Here is a 13,816-nt window from a genome sequence, read left to right on the forward strand (position 1 = left end):
CGGCGCGGCGTGTCAGGCACGAGGGGCCAGGCTGCTGGCAGAGCACGTGCCGGTGTCCCAGCGAGGGCGGCGGGGACCCCTCTGCCCCCCCAGCCCGGCCATGCCAGCACGGTGCGCACGGTGCCCCCCGATGCCATGTGGTGCCGGGGGCCCGGCCGGGCACGCCGTGCTGGCCCCAAACAATCCTGCCTTTGAGCGGGAGCCCTGCTCCGGCAGCACGAGGCCGCGGCAGGACAGCCCCATGCTGGCGGTGCGTGCCATGGGGCGCTGGGGTGCTGCGCCTGGGCCGGGGGCTCTGCCTACCCCCTGCTCCATCGCGGGGGTTGGAGCACCCTGGGTGCTGCAGCACCCCCAGGAGCTGGGGCCGGTGGCACAGCGGTGCCGTGCCATGCTGAGCTGGGCCACGCTGGGAAGGGCAGGGATGGGGGTCCCAGGTGCATCCCCCTGCCCCTGGCACCTGCGCTGCCCTGGCCCCAAGGGGGTCCCGCTGGTGGTGCCCCACATCTGCCCCATGGCTGGCAGCACCTGCGGGCTCTGCCCCTTGGTGACCGTGTCCCCCTGGGCTGGGGTCCCATGGGGTGGCCCAGTGGGCGTGGTGTCCCCCCACACTGCGCCTCGGTGCGTGCAGGGACATTGCCAGGATCCGGCTGGGACTGTGCTGGGACCATACCAGGACTCTACTGGGATGATGCCTGGACTGTGCTGGGATAATACCAGGACAGTACCGGGACTGTATGGGAACCATACTGGGACTGTGCTGGGATCATGCCTGGACTGTACCGGGACTGTACTGAGGCTGTACCGGGCCTGTACTGGGACCGGGCCTGGACAGTACGGGACCGTACAGGAACCAGACCGGGACTGTCCGCCGTGCGGGCGGCGGGCGGGGCGGGGGTGATGCCGGGGCCGGAGCCGCCGCCGGGCCGGGCGGGGCGGGCGCAGTCCCCGCCCCCGGGGCGCTCCCGCCGCTTCCTGCGGGCACGGCCGGGCCGGGGCGGCGGCGCGCGGTGAGTGCGGCCCGGGGCAGCGGGGGGGGCGGCCGGGGGGGCGGGGGCTGCCGAGCCCCGGGGGTCCCGGTGGAGCGGGAGCCGGGGGTGCCCGGCACCGGGGGTCCCGGTGGAGCGGGAGGTGTCGGTCCCCGGGGGTGCCCGGCACCGGGGGTCCTGGTGGGGTGGGAGCCGGGGGTCCCGGCGGAGCAGGCGCTGTGGATCATGGGGGTGCCGCGGGTCCCAGTGGAGCAGGAGCCATGGATCCCGGTGGGGCAGGAGCCGTGGATCCTGGTGGGGCAGAAGCTGTGGATCCCCGTGGGGCAGGAATCACTGCATCCCAGTGGGGCAGGAGCCGTGGGTCCCGGTGGGGCAGGAGCCACTGCATCCCAGTGGGGCGGGAGCCATGGGTCTCAGTGGAGCAGGAGCCGTGGGTCTCTGGGACAGGGAGCCACGGGGCCTGGAGTGCCCAGTGCTGTGGGTGCCAGTGGGACAGGGAGCCGTGGGTCCCAGGGTGCCCAGCAGTGTGGGTGCCGGTGGGGCTGGCACCATGTGTCTCGGTGGGGCAGGAGCTCTGGGTGCCCACGGGGTGGGAGCTCTGGGTGCTGGGGTGCCCACAGCCATGGGTCCCAGTGGGGCAGGAGCTCTGGGTGCTGGAGGGGCCATAGGGGTGGAGGGCCCTGGTGAGCCATGGGGCAGGGCTGTGGGTGCCCAGGGAGGGCAGGGGACCGGGGGTCCTGGGAGACACCCGGTACAGGCAGCCATGGGGCTGGGGAGGACCCCAGGCCCAGCTGAGGGGTGCAGGGCACGATGGTGACCCCTGTGCGTGCACTGGCAGCTGGGACGGGGGTACCACACCGGGACCCCGAGTCGCATGTGGAGCGGGGTGCCTTGCACCCCTCCGGTGGGATTAGGTGGCTGCTGGCCACACGGGACGCCATGGGCGCGGGACACTAAGAGGCTTTGGCAGCCCTGCGGGCTTGATGCCACCGTGTTCTGGGCACTCTGCACCGTGGGCTCGGGCTCCAGTCCCACCCGGGCATGGCGTCACAGCTGCCGTGGTGTGTGGGGGTCTCACTGCTGTGGCATGGGGACCCCTGTCGTGCCGCACCGCCTGCGGCACCGCGATGCTGCGGGCAGGAGTGCCAGCACCCAGGCTGTGCCTGCCGGGCACCGGCGGTGCCAGCCGGGGCCAGGAGCGACGGCCGCGCCGAGCCATGGCAGCTGGGCTGGAGCCGGCAGCGACCTTCCCCGCTCCCAAGGCCGCTGCGATCCTGGAAAATGCCTGGAAATGGTGAACTGCCTTCCCTTATATGGCTCCGCCAGGCTGGCCTCCTCCAGCCCTGCTCGGCCGGCTGCCCGACCCTGCACCCCCGGCCTGCCCACCCTCGTCTCCCGGCGTGCCGTGCCGTGCTGTGCTGTGCCGTGCCGTGCCAGGGCCCTGGGAAAGCACCGTGGGCTGAGCCTCACGCCCCGGCTCCCGCGCAGGAATGTGCAACAGGGCCGGCAATCCCGCGGCGGGGAGAAAACCTCACCCCGCGAGCACCGGCACCGGCGGCTCGGCACAGCACTGGCCCCTGCTGCAGTTTCCCCTGCTGGGGAGTTTTGGGGTCCCCCCATGCCGGGGCCAGCCGGCAGCCTCCTGGTGTCCTTCCTTGCCTGTGCTGCCAGCAGCACCCATGGGCCACATACAGCTCGGCACCCCGGGGGTCTCTCCTGTCCCCAGCAGCAAGGCTGGGGGTGCCCCGGGGTTCTGGCAGCCCCCGGGGTTGGGGGCAGCATCCTGTCCCGGCAGGGGTGAAGGTCAAGGCTAATCCCCCTCCCCCCCCCGGGAGAAGGCGGCAAGTGGGAGCCGGGGGGGCTCTGGCTAGCAGCGTGCCCACCGCGGCGGTGCTGGGGGGTAAGAGAATAAAGCCCCCAGCCGGGTGGGCTGGCGGTGGCCCAGGCGAGTGGCCACGGTCCCTGTGACGTGGGGCCGGCGCAGTAATCCCGGCGCGCTGAGCGGATTAGGGTGGCCGGGGGCGGCCTGCGGGGACGAGCCGAGGTGGCCGCAAATCCCTGGCCGGGCATCACGTGGGGGAGCCAGCGCGGGCACTGGGCCACCGTCCCCCCGTAGCAGGCGTGGGGTAGCTGTGCCCTGTGTGCCCCCCACGGTGCCACCCGGGTGTCCCCTCTTGTCCCCTGGAAGGGACATGGGTGGGGGCGGGGATCGGACCCTGCCGGGTGTGGATGCTGGGGGTCTGCTGGCCTCAGTGGCCCCGGCAGGATGGGCTGTCCATGGGGCTGGGTGCCCCCCACCCAGTGCCAGGGTGTCCACGGGGCCGGGTCTCCCCTGGCCAACATGACCCTGGGGCCAGGGCAAGGCTGAAGGATTCGGGGTCTGGGCGGGCTGCTCCCCAAATCACTCAGAGCCAGGATGCCGAGGGGGTGCCCCATGGCAGAGCCAGCTGTGCCAGCAACAGGGATGCCTGGGCTGCAGCACAGTCTGGGGATGTGGGGCTGGGGGCGGCACCATGGTGGGTATTTGGGGGGCTCCTGGCTTGCATGGGAAAGCTGTGGGGAGGGCGGCGGCGGGATCGCAGCCATGCGGCATGGCGGGTGCAGGGAGGAGCCGGCGGGAACCGGCCTGACCGGTTCAATACTGGCACCCCCCCGGTGGTGCCGGGGGGCTCGGGCAGCCCCGCCGCCGGCACGTGGCCGGGCTGAAGGTCACTGTCCCTGGGGCCACCCACCTGCTGGGGTGAGCGGGCTCGGTGCCCTGCTGCAAACTGTCCCTCTGCCAAACAGCGCAGCGGTGAGCCCTTGCCGCCGCTCTGGCACGCTTTGCTGCTGGCAGCTGGTTTTTGGGTGCCCCAGCTGGATCGGTGGCACCGCACGGTTTCGGTGGCACAGGAGGATACTGGTGCCGTAGGGGAGTAGCCGGTGGCACCGGTGGTCCGGAAGGGCGGGCCAGCGCTCAGCTCACCAGGAAGGTGTCCCACAGGCGCGGCAGTGACGCACAGCGGGGGTGCCAGCGGGTGGGGGCTCGGCATGGCGATGGCGTTGGTCCCACCGGGGAGCCTCTTCCTCCTGGAGCATGGTCTCTGGCTCCTGGAGTGCATCACCTGGCTCTGGGGCAAGGGAGGGGGTGAACCCCTAATTCTCAGGGCCCTGGCGGGTGGGAGGCCTTGTTGGGCTGTGCCAGGATCCGGCCAGGCTGTATCCTGCCTCGGCTGTTCCGTAGCCGGGGATTTTTGGGGTTGAGGGGTGCTGGCACCACCCTGGCCTGAAGTGTTTGGCCATCAGGTCAACCTCGGGGGCTCTTTGCAGGGGGGTCTCCACACCCCCCTAACCATGCTGCTCTCCCCCCTCCCAGACCCATCCTGCACCCCACCAGTGCTGAGGGATGCCGGCATGCCGGTGCCCGCCTGCCTGCAGCACCCTACTCTGAGCCCGGTGCTGGAGCCCGGCCACGCCATGGAGGAGCCGTCTGGCGGCAGGGCTGAGCCATGGGCTGAGGGGCTGTGCAACAGCAACAACAATGCTTCCCCCGGGGGGTGGCCGGGTGGCCGTGGCGGGCACCCCCTGGCACCTTTTGGTGGCCCCGGGGCCGAGCCCAGCTACCTGGGGCGGGTGGTGCTGGAGATTGTGGAGTCGGAGCGCACCTACGCCCGTGACCTGCGCAGCATCGTGGAGGTGAGTGCTGGGGAGGGACACGGGACACCCCTCAGATGGGGTTTGGGGGTGGCCTGGCTGGTTGCACCAGTGCCGCCACCACCCATGGGTGCCCGGCAGGGTTACCTGGGCAAGATTATCGATGCGGAGGAGCCAGTGCTGCGGCCGGAGCAGGTCAGCGCGCTTTTCGGCAACATCGAGGACATTTACGAGCTCAGCAGGTGGGTGCTCCCTGTGCCGCGGGTGGGGGGGGCACAGCCAGTCCCACAGCTGGGGGGGCTGTTGTCATCCCATCCCCTCTGTCCCCCCTAGCACCCTGCTGCAAAACCTGGAGAGCTGCGCCAATGACCCCGTGGCCGTGGCTGTCTGCTTCGTCACCCGGGTAAGGGTGGGCATGGCGGGGGGCACTGGCGGGGGGCACAGGGCCGTGCCAGGCTCTCACCGTGCTCCCCCTGCCCGCAGAGCCAGGAGTTTGCCATCTACACCCAGTACTGCAACAACTACCCCAGGTGAGTTGGGAGGGGCCTGGCTGGGCAGGGGGCTGGGCAGGGGGCTGATCCCGCTCCCTGCCCGCAGCTCGGTGGCGGCGCTGGCCGAGTGCATGAGGAGCAAGCCCCAGGCCCGGTTCCTCCGTGAGTGCCAGGAGCGGCTGCGGCACGCGCTGCCCCTCGGTGCCTACCTGCTCAAGCCCGTCCAGAGGATCCTCAAGTACCACCTGCTGCTCCAGGTGAGCCGGCATGTGGCGCGGCATGGGCACCCAGCAGGGTACCGGTGCCTGGTGTGGTGTGAGTGCCTGGTGTGGCACGGGGACATGGCATGGCGTGGGCACCCGGCAGGGTACCGGTGCCTGGTGTGGTGTGAGTGCCTGGTGTGGCACGGGGACATGGCATGGCGTGGGCACCCGGCAGGGTACTGGCGCCTGGTGTGCGGTGGGTGCATGGCATGGCATATGGCGCAGTCTGGGTGCCTGGTCTGGCATGGGCACCCGGCAGGGCATAGGTGCCTGGCACAGGCCAGGTGTGTGGCGTGGCATGGGGAAGTGGCAGAGCAGGAGTTCCTGGCACAGTTTAGGCAGCTGATGTGGCACAGGCGCTTGGCACAGCTTGGTTCCCCAGCACAGCATGTTCCCTGGCAAAGTCCAGGTACCTGGCACAGCACATTTCCCTGGCACAGCCTGGTCCCCTGGCATGGCACAGCACCCTTCTCTGGCACAGCCTGGTTCCCCAGCGTGGCATGGGTGCTTGGCGTGGCACATTTCCCTGGCACAGCCTGGTTCCCTGGCATGGCATGGGCACCCAGCATGGCACATTTCCCTGGCACAGCGCACACACCTGGCATGGCACGGGCACCTGGCACAGCCTAGCCCCCTGGTATGGCACACCACCACATCTCCCCCGATGCCGCGTCCTTTGCTGGCAGGAGATCGCCAAGCACTTTGAGCACAAGTCAGGGGACGACTACGAGGTGGTGCTGGAGGCCATTGACACCATGACCTGTGTCGCCTGGTACATCAACGACATGAAGCGCAAGCACGAACACGCCATCCGCCAGCAGGTGGGCACCAGCAGTGTTGTGGGTGGCACTGGGTGGGCACCACCGTGGTGGTGGGTGTCCTGATGCACCCATCCCGGGGCACTCACGCAGGAGATCCAGTCGCTTCTGCTGGGCTGGAAGGGACCGGACCTGACCAGCTACGGGGAGCTGGTGCTGGAGGGCACCTTTCGGGTGCAGCGGGTGCGCCACGAGCGCGCTGTCTTCCTCTTTGACAAGACCCTCCTCATCACCAAGCGCCGTGGTGACCACTATGTCTACAAGAGCCACATCCCGGTGGGTGCTGGGCATGGAGAGGACCAGGGTGGGTGCTGGGGATGGGGGAGTCTGATGGGTGCCAGGGATGGGGGGGACCAGGGTTAGTGCTAGGATGGGGGTCCGGAGTGTGTTGGGGATGGAGGGGACCAGGGTGCGTGCAAGGAATGGGGAGCTCAGTGGGTGCTGGGGATGGAATGGACCAGGGTGGGTGCTAAGGATGATGAGCCAAATAGGTGTCAGAATGGGTGTCCAGGGTGTGCTGGGGATGGGGGAGACTGCAGCATGCTGGGGAGGGATGGGGACCCTGGTGGGTGCTGGGGATGGGGGGGGTACCAGGGTGGGTGCTGAGGATGGGGAGCCCGGTGGGTGCTGGGAAGGGGTCTGGGGGGTGCTGGGGATGGAGGGCTGATGGCCTCTGCCTTCAGTGCTCCTCGCTGATGCTGATCGAGAGCACACGGGACTCGCTTTGCTTCAGCCTGGCTCACTACAAGCATGGCAAGCAGCAGCACAGCCTGCAGGTAGGGGGGCACAGGGTGGGGGTCACCCTGGGGAACCCCTGCCCAACCCCACCACCCTCCCTGTCCTGCCCCAGGCCAAAAATGTGGAGGAGAAACGCGTGTGGACCCATCACATCAAGCGGCTCATCCTGGAGAACCATCACGCCATCATCCCCCAGAAGGTGAGGGCAGAGCGGGATGGGTGCTGTGCTGGCACCAGGGCCCCCCCCAGCATAGCAAGGAGGGGGCAGCTGCACCCCAGCTTCACCCCTTGTTTCTCTCCGTCCTCCTTCCCCCCCAGGCTAAGGAAGCCATCCTGGAGATGGACTTGTTCTGTGAGTGCCACTGCCGCCCCACGGTCCCCTCCCTGCCCTCGCCTGTCCCCCCCAGCCCCCAGCATCACCCCTTGTCCCTGCAGACCCCCCACGCCTTCCCCGCTGCAGCCCCGAGCGCCTGAAGAAGAGCTGGTCCTGCCAGCCCCTGGCTGACCCCGCTGCTGAGCTGCGCCAGGGCCGCCGGCAGTCCGGTGAGAGCCGCACGTCCCCAGCGTCCCCACCACCGCTGCCGACCCTGCCCCGGGGTGACACCATGGCTGGGTCGCACCGATGCCCGTCGGGGTGGTGGGCACTGGGTGCTCGTGCTGATGGGTGTCCCTGTGCCCGCAGAGCCCTTCCAGCACCGGGACCGTGCGGAGACACTGCCAGACCGGCTGCACGGGCACACGGGGCGCAGGCAGTCAGGTGCAGATGCATGCAGGGAGTGAGGACCCCAGCCAGGGTGGGGGGGCTGGGGATACTGGTGGGGTTGGGGATAGGTGGGCTGGGAGACATGAGTGATGGGGGGGCTGGGGGACGCTACCATCACCTGATTTGGATGCCCAACTTCTCCCTGCAGAGCCTGCCAAAGAGATCCTGCGGCAGCTGGGTGAGCAAGGTGAGCTGGCACGGCTGCTGGCACCGGTGGGGTGGGCAGAGGAGGTCCGAGGGCTGGGGGAGGCACTCTGGGGTGCCGCTGCCCCCCCAACCTCTACTTTTCTCTCTTTTTTCTGCTTTTCTGGCAGGGCTGAAGGTAATGCTGGGGCACAGGGTGGGTTGGGGTGCCCGGGCCCCCCTAGCCCTGGCACGCTACTTGCCAGGAGTAGAGAGAACAGGACCCTGAGCCTGACACTCACCCCCGAGTAGCACGCTGACAGCGACGGGGCTCTCCTGGAGGCGGGGGAGCCCCCCCAGCACCCCAGAGCCTGGGCAGTGACTGAAGGTGTGGTGGAGGAGGAAGAGGAGGAGGAAGACGAAGAAGAGGCTTTAGACAAGGAATGCCAGGAGGAGCTGCCTGGTGCTGTGGACCTGCCAGAGCCGCAGGAGGAGCAGGTACCCACCCCAGCCCCCCAAACCCCACAGAGGGTACCTACTGCGTAGTGCTACCCTGGGCATCTCCCATCACTCCTGGGGCACCCAGCATCATTCCTAGGGTACCTCATGTTGCTTGCAGGGCACCCTGTTACTTCTGGGGCACCCCATGTCACTCCCAGGGCACCCAGCATCATTTCTGGGCACCCCATGTTACTCGGAGGGGAGGCTGCATCACTTCTGGGGCACCCCCATATTGCTCCCAGAACACCCTGCATCACTCCTGGGGTACCCCATGTTGCTCCTGGGAACGCTGTGGTGTCCTCAGCCATGAGTTTGGCTGGGGCTTACCTCCAGCAGCAGTCCTGCTTCGAGCAGCCGGGTGCCCCCCCAGCCCATGACACCCCCCGCTTGCTCTTGCCCAGGCTGGGGGGCACCCACTAGCGCTGGAGGGACCCAAGCGGCCAAGCAGCTGGGGGCCAGGGAGCTGCGAGAAGGTCAGTGCAGCCCTGCAGCTTCTGCCGGGGAGTCCCGAGGGACCCAGCACCCACCTGCCTGCCCCTCCGCAGGCCAGCAGCACCAGGGAGCACCCCGAGGGGCCAGGGGCACCTGAAGCCCCCTCCTCGGCGGGGACCCCGGCACCGGTGCTGCCTGGCGGGGAGAGGGAGCCGGAGCGTGCTGCAGAGGATTTGCAGGGGCTGAGCAGTGAGGAGGAGGAGGAGGAGGAGGAAGAAGGAGCTGCCAGCAGCATCCTGCCCCCCTCGGTGCTGGACCAGGCCAGCGTCATCGCAGAGCGCTTCGGTGGTGGCAGCAGCTTCTCCCGCCGCAGCAGCCTGGCGCTGGAGGGGCGGCCGGCCAGCCGCAGCGGCAGCGCGCTCAGCCTGGATGGTGCCCCCCCACTCGAGGCCGGGGAGCCTGGGGGGTCCTGCAGCACCGTCCCTTCACCCGAGCCCCTGGCCGGAGCCCGTCGGGAGTCACTACTCTCCAGCCGGGACCGCCTGCTCCTTGACAAGATTAAGAGCTACTACGGGCACGCCGAGCACCAGGACGCCAGCTTCAGCGTGCGCCGCCGCGAGAGCCTCTCCTTCATCCCTAAGGGACTGGTGCGAAGCTCCATCTGCCGCCTCAACGGCCTCCCCCGGCCCCCGGCAGCCTCTGAGCCCCCCACCCAGCCAGCGCCAGAGGGGCCCGAGGCATCGCCAGAAGAGCCGTGCCAGGAGAACGGGCTGCAGCCCCTTGAGCCACAGCCCCCTGAGCCGCTGCTCATCCTGGAGGAGGACGACCTGGGCACCGGGGGTGAGGGGCTGCCGGCTGGGCCACCGCCGAGGCTGCTGCTGACCCCCCCGCACCCTGGCACCAAGGTGTACCAGCTGGCACGGCAGTACAGCCTCCGCATCAAGAGCCGCCGTGCCGGTGCCCGATGCCCCCCAGCACAGCCAGAGGAGGGGGACCTGTGCACCGGCACCCCCTCGGTGGTTGTGCCACGCCATGGGGGGCTGGCGGTGGCCCCCTCCCCGGGTGTCCCCCGCAGTCCCTCCAGCCCTGGCAATACCGAGCCCTTCACCTGGCCTGATGTGCGGGAGCTTCGTGCCCGTTTTGGTGCCCCACGGCCCCCACCGGTGAGCCGCAGCCGCTCGGCACCTGACGGGCCGTGCCGGGGCGGCCGGCCAGCCGAGAAGGAGCGAGGCAGCGGCCGGAGCCGGAGCGCCGAGGCAGGCGGGGGTCCCAGCACCCCTGAGCCAGCGCCGGCACGGCACAGCAGTGACGGGGCGCTGTGGGTGGCAGCGGAGGCTCCCCTGGGTCCCGGGCAGCGGGTGCTGGTGCTGGAGCAGCTGCCAGCGCCTGCTGAGCCGCCCACCTATGTGCAGATCCGCTCGCCCACCACCCGGGAGAAGATCTGCTTGAAGGCAGTGGTGGAGCGCTGCAAAGCCTACCAGGCCTCTGAGGAGTACCGGCGGCGCTGCCCCGAGCCCCTCGACACCCCTGAGCCCCCCCGCCACGGCCTCGTCAGGGACCTGCGGCAGAAATTTCAGACCCTTGATGCCGCCAGCTAGGTGGGTGACAGGGAGAAGGGGTGTCCCACAGACCCCCAGAAGAAAGAGCACCCTGTGGACCAACCTACCTGGAAGAAGGGGCACCCGTGGACCCCCAGCTCACTTGAGAGGAGGAGCACCCTGCGGACCTCCAACCTACCTGGAAGAAGGGGCATCCCATAGTCTCCCAGCTCGCCTAGAAGCAGAGGCACCCATGGACCCCCAGCTCACTCAGAAGGAGCACCTTGTAGACTTCCAACCTACCTGGAAAAAGGGGCACCCTATGGACACCCAGCCTGCCCAGGAGAAGGAGCACCCTTGGGACCTTCAACCCGCCCAGGAGCAGGGGCACCCCATGGACCTCCAGCTCACCTGGGAGAAGGAGCACCCTGGGGACCCTCAACCTGCCCCAGAGCAGGGGCACCCCATGGATCCCCCAGCTCTCTCAGGAGGAGCAGCACCCTGGGGACCTCCAACCTACCTGGAAGAAGGGCCACCCCATGGCCCACCAGCCCACAGGAGAAGGGCCACCTCATGAACCTCCAACGTGCCCAGGAGCAGGGGCACCCCACACACACACCCCAGCACCCAGCACTGCACCCAGCTCGCTTTCACATCTTTATTAGAAAAAAAACAAAAACCAAACCGAACCAAAAGTTCCTCTCTGGTCGCCTGCACTCCCCCCAGGGTGGCTTAGCCCGGCCGCGGGGTGCAGGGGTGCCCCCCGCCCCCCCCCCCCAGCAGTGCGGCAGGGGCACAGGGTGGTGGCTGTGGGAGGGGGGAGGGGGCAAGCGGTGCCCCCCCGTGCCCACATGCTGATGCTCTTTGGTTGGTGCCTGTGGGGGCCAGGAGTGCCCCCTCTGCACCCACGTGCTGCTGGGGGGGGTGGGGCACGTTATGGCTTGGGGAGGGCGGGGGGGACCCACAACAGCACCATGTGTGGGTGCTGGGTGCCGGGTGGGGGGCATGCACGCGTGTGGCCGTGCGCATGGAGGGGTGGGTGCACCTGCATGCAGGGACACACGTGTGCACACGTGTGCGTGCAGGGACATGTGTGTGCACGGGGCTGCTGTGCACCCCTGTGCAAGGGGGCACCCCTGGGTGCACACGCCTGGAGGGGCCCATCCACACAGACGTGTGCACGGAGGGCGCCCACAGGGACGTACATATACATGTGTGTTCACCTCCACATGGGTGTGTGCATACCCTTAAGCATGGAAATGTATGTATATATAAATACAAATATATATATATACACATGTGCACACAGGCACGTGTTCAACGCACATGGGCTGTGCCCGTTCGTATATGTGCCGCTACACGTATACATGATGTGGGCCCACGCGTGTGCTCACAGAGGTGAGGGGTGCCCACAGCGGGGCTGTACGGCTCCTGCACGCGCATGATGCCAGGCAGCTGCCCCTATAGCCCTGGCTGTACGTATAGAGACATGCACATACAGGTCCCTACGCACACATGGCAGTGGGCACCGCTGGTGAGACAGGTCCCTGGGGTGCAGGGTGCCCAACCCCACCCCGGGGGGGTTATTTCTTTTTTGGGAAGAAGCTGAACCGTTTCTCCTTGTCCTTGCGGGGCAGGGGAGGCTCGGGGGGTGCCGGGGCAGGGGGCAGGGGCAGGCTCTGCGCCTTCCCCCGGCTGCTCCGGCACTCGGTTATTGCTGTGCTCAGCCCCTGCAGCCAGGCCTGCAGCTCCTCCTGTGGGCACGGGCATGGGCTCAGGGGGAGCTCCCCTGGCCCCCCATCACCTTCCTGTGGCCCCCAGCGTGATGCCAGATGCCCCACATCCTCCCCAGCCCCCCATAGCACCCCAGGCACTGCCTGCCCTTCACCATGTCCTCATGGCACCCCTGGCGGCCCCGTGGGCACTGCCAGCCACCCTGTGTGGCACTGAGCACTACAGGTCACCTAGTGTGTCCGCTGGCACTACTGGTACCCCCTGGGCACCTCTGGCCACCCTGGTGTCCCCTGGGTACCACCAGCCACCCTCTGTCCCCTTGGACATTTCTGGCCATCCCCTTGTCCCCTGGGCATCTCTGGCCACCCCCGTGTCCCCTGGGCATCTCCAACCCCACTGTGTCCCCCCAGGCACCACCAGTCACCCCGTGTCCCTCCAGGACACCCCTCACCTCATCCTTGCCATGGAAAAGCCACTCGCTGCCGTTACTGAGCCTGGGGACAGAGCGCAGGTGCCAGTGAGATGCGTGCCACCTCCGTGATGTGCCATGCCGCAGTGTGCTGTGCCAGCCTGGCGCCCTACCTGAGTTTGAAGACGTGCTTCTTCTTCTTGTAGCCAGTGGCCACCTCACAGAGGGCATCCCGCAGCCCCAGGGGCTCCTCGCCGTGGCAGGGCAGCCCCAGCGCCCGGCTCTTGGCATCCTTGAAGAAGGCGAGCTGGCCACCCCGCAGCACGCAGTACCGTGTGCTCCACGACCTGCCACCACAGCAGCGCCATCAGCCTGGCACGCACCCATGCCCCCTGGCGCTGCCACCGTGGCCACCGCCGTGCCTACCGGTTGGATGCCCGCTTGGTGGCTGCCTCCAGGTCGTGCTTGCGGCCGAGGTAGCCCTCCAGCTGGATGCTGCAGGTACGGGCCGGCAATGTGGCCGGCTCCTCTGGCTCCTCCCGCGGTGGCCACGGGCTCGGCGATGCTGGCTCCTCATCGCCTGTCATCTGCACCAGCTGCCGCAAAGCAACAGCCCTGTTACACCACGGGGTCACCACCGCCACCAAAAACCACACCCTGAGGTGCTGTCCCCTCCTATGGTGGCACCCCGCATGTGGCGGGTCCCTGTCCCCAGTGGGGGACTCAGTCCCCAGGCCGGGGGGTGCCAGCTGGGGGTCGGTCACCCCCAGCTCTCAGTGCCAGTGACCCACCAACTCCAGGACATGGGAGCCAGTGGCTACTGGGATGACCCCAGTGAGCAGCTGGGATGCAGTCCTGCCCTGGGACCCGCACCTTGGGCTCAGGACGTGCCAGAGCCCCCCAGATTTGGAGTGATGAAGTTAAGCCAAGGCAGGCAAGCAGCCCCAGGAGCCACCCCAGTGTCACCTCCAACCAAGGGGGCTTGGGGACAGCGAGGGTGTCAGCAGGCAGATGGGGTCTGGTCAGGGGCCATGGTGCCTGGTGAGCAGGGTGCCTGGCCAGGGGCTGGGTGCCACAGGAGGGGCTCGGCCAAGGGGTGCAGGGACCCCAGAGTGCCTGTCCTCTCCTCTTGTGCCCACAGATGGCCCCAGTGCCACACAGCCATGTCTGCCAGCACCACAGGGTCCTGCGGCGTGCCCTGCCGAGAGGGATGCTGTCCCTGGCATCCAGGTGTGACAGTGTCCCCAAGCAGGCAGGCAGAGATGGATCATGTCCTCGAGCAGGCAGAGGGGGTCCTGTCCCCAGGCAGGTGAACGTGGCTGTGTCCCCATGCAGGGACTTCAAAGAGCCAGAAGATGCTGGCGTCCCCCAGCAGGCAGAAGTGATT

At 68.4% G+C, this 13,816-nt stretch overlaps 1 protein-coding gene across 1 annotated transcript; it reads left to right on the forward strand.

The window, feature by feature from the left end:
- Window positions 1-4,050: 4,050 nt before the first annotated feature.
- PLEKHG3 (pleckstrin homology and RhoGEF domain containing G3) lies at window positions 4,051-10,970 on the forward strand. Its single transcript, XM_056353565.1, has 16 exons — window positions 4,051-4,661; window positions 4,761-4,861; window positions 4,953-5,022; window positions 5,103-5,149; window positions 5,217-5,367; window positions 6,060-6,194; window positions 6,285-6,467; window positions 6,875-6,967; window positions 7,042-7,128; window positions 7,248-7,281; window positions 7,365-7,472; window positions 7,612-7,686; window positions 7,841-7,879; window positions 8,007-8,014; window positions 8,128-8,313; window positions 8,718-10,970. The coding sequence occupies exons 1-16, from the start codon at window positions 4,320-4,322 to the stop codon at window positions 10,344-10,346; spliced, it is 3,288 nt and encodes a 1,095-aa protein (XP_056209540.1). The 5' UTR covers window positions 4,051-4,319; the 3' UTR covers window positions 10,347-10,970.
- Window positions 10,971-13,816: the final 2,846 nt, after the last annotated feature.

This window comes from Falco biarmicus, chromosome 10 (assembly GCF_023638135.1).
Source record: "Falco biarmicus isolate bFalBia1 chromosome 10, bFalBia1.pri, whole genome shotgun sequence".
NCBI lineage: Eukaryota > Metazoa > Chordata > Aves > Falconiformes > Falconidae > Falco > Falco biarmicus.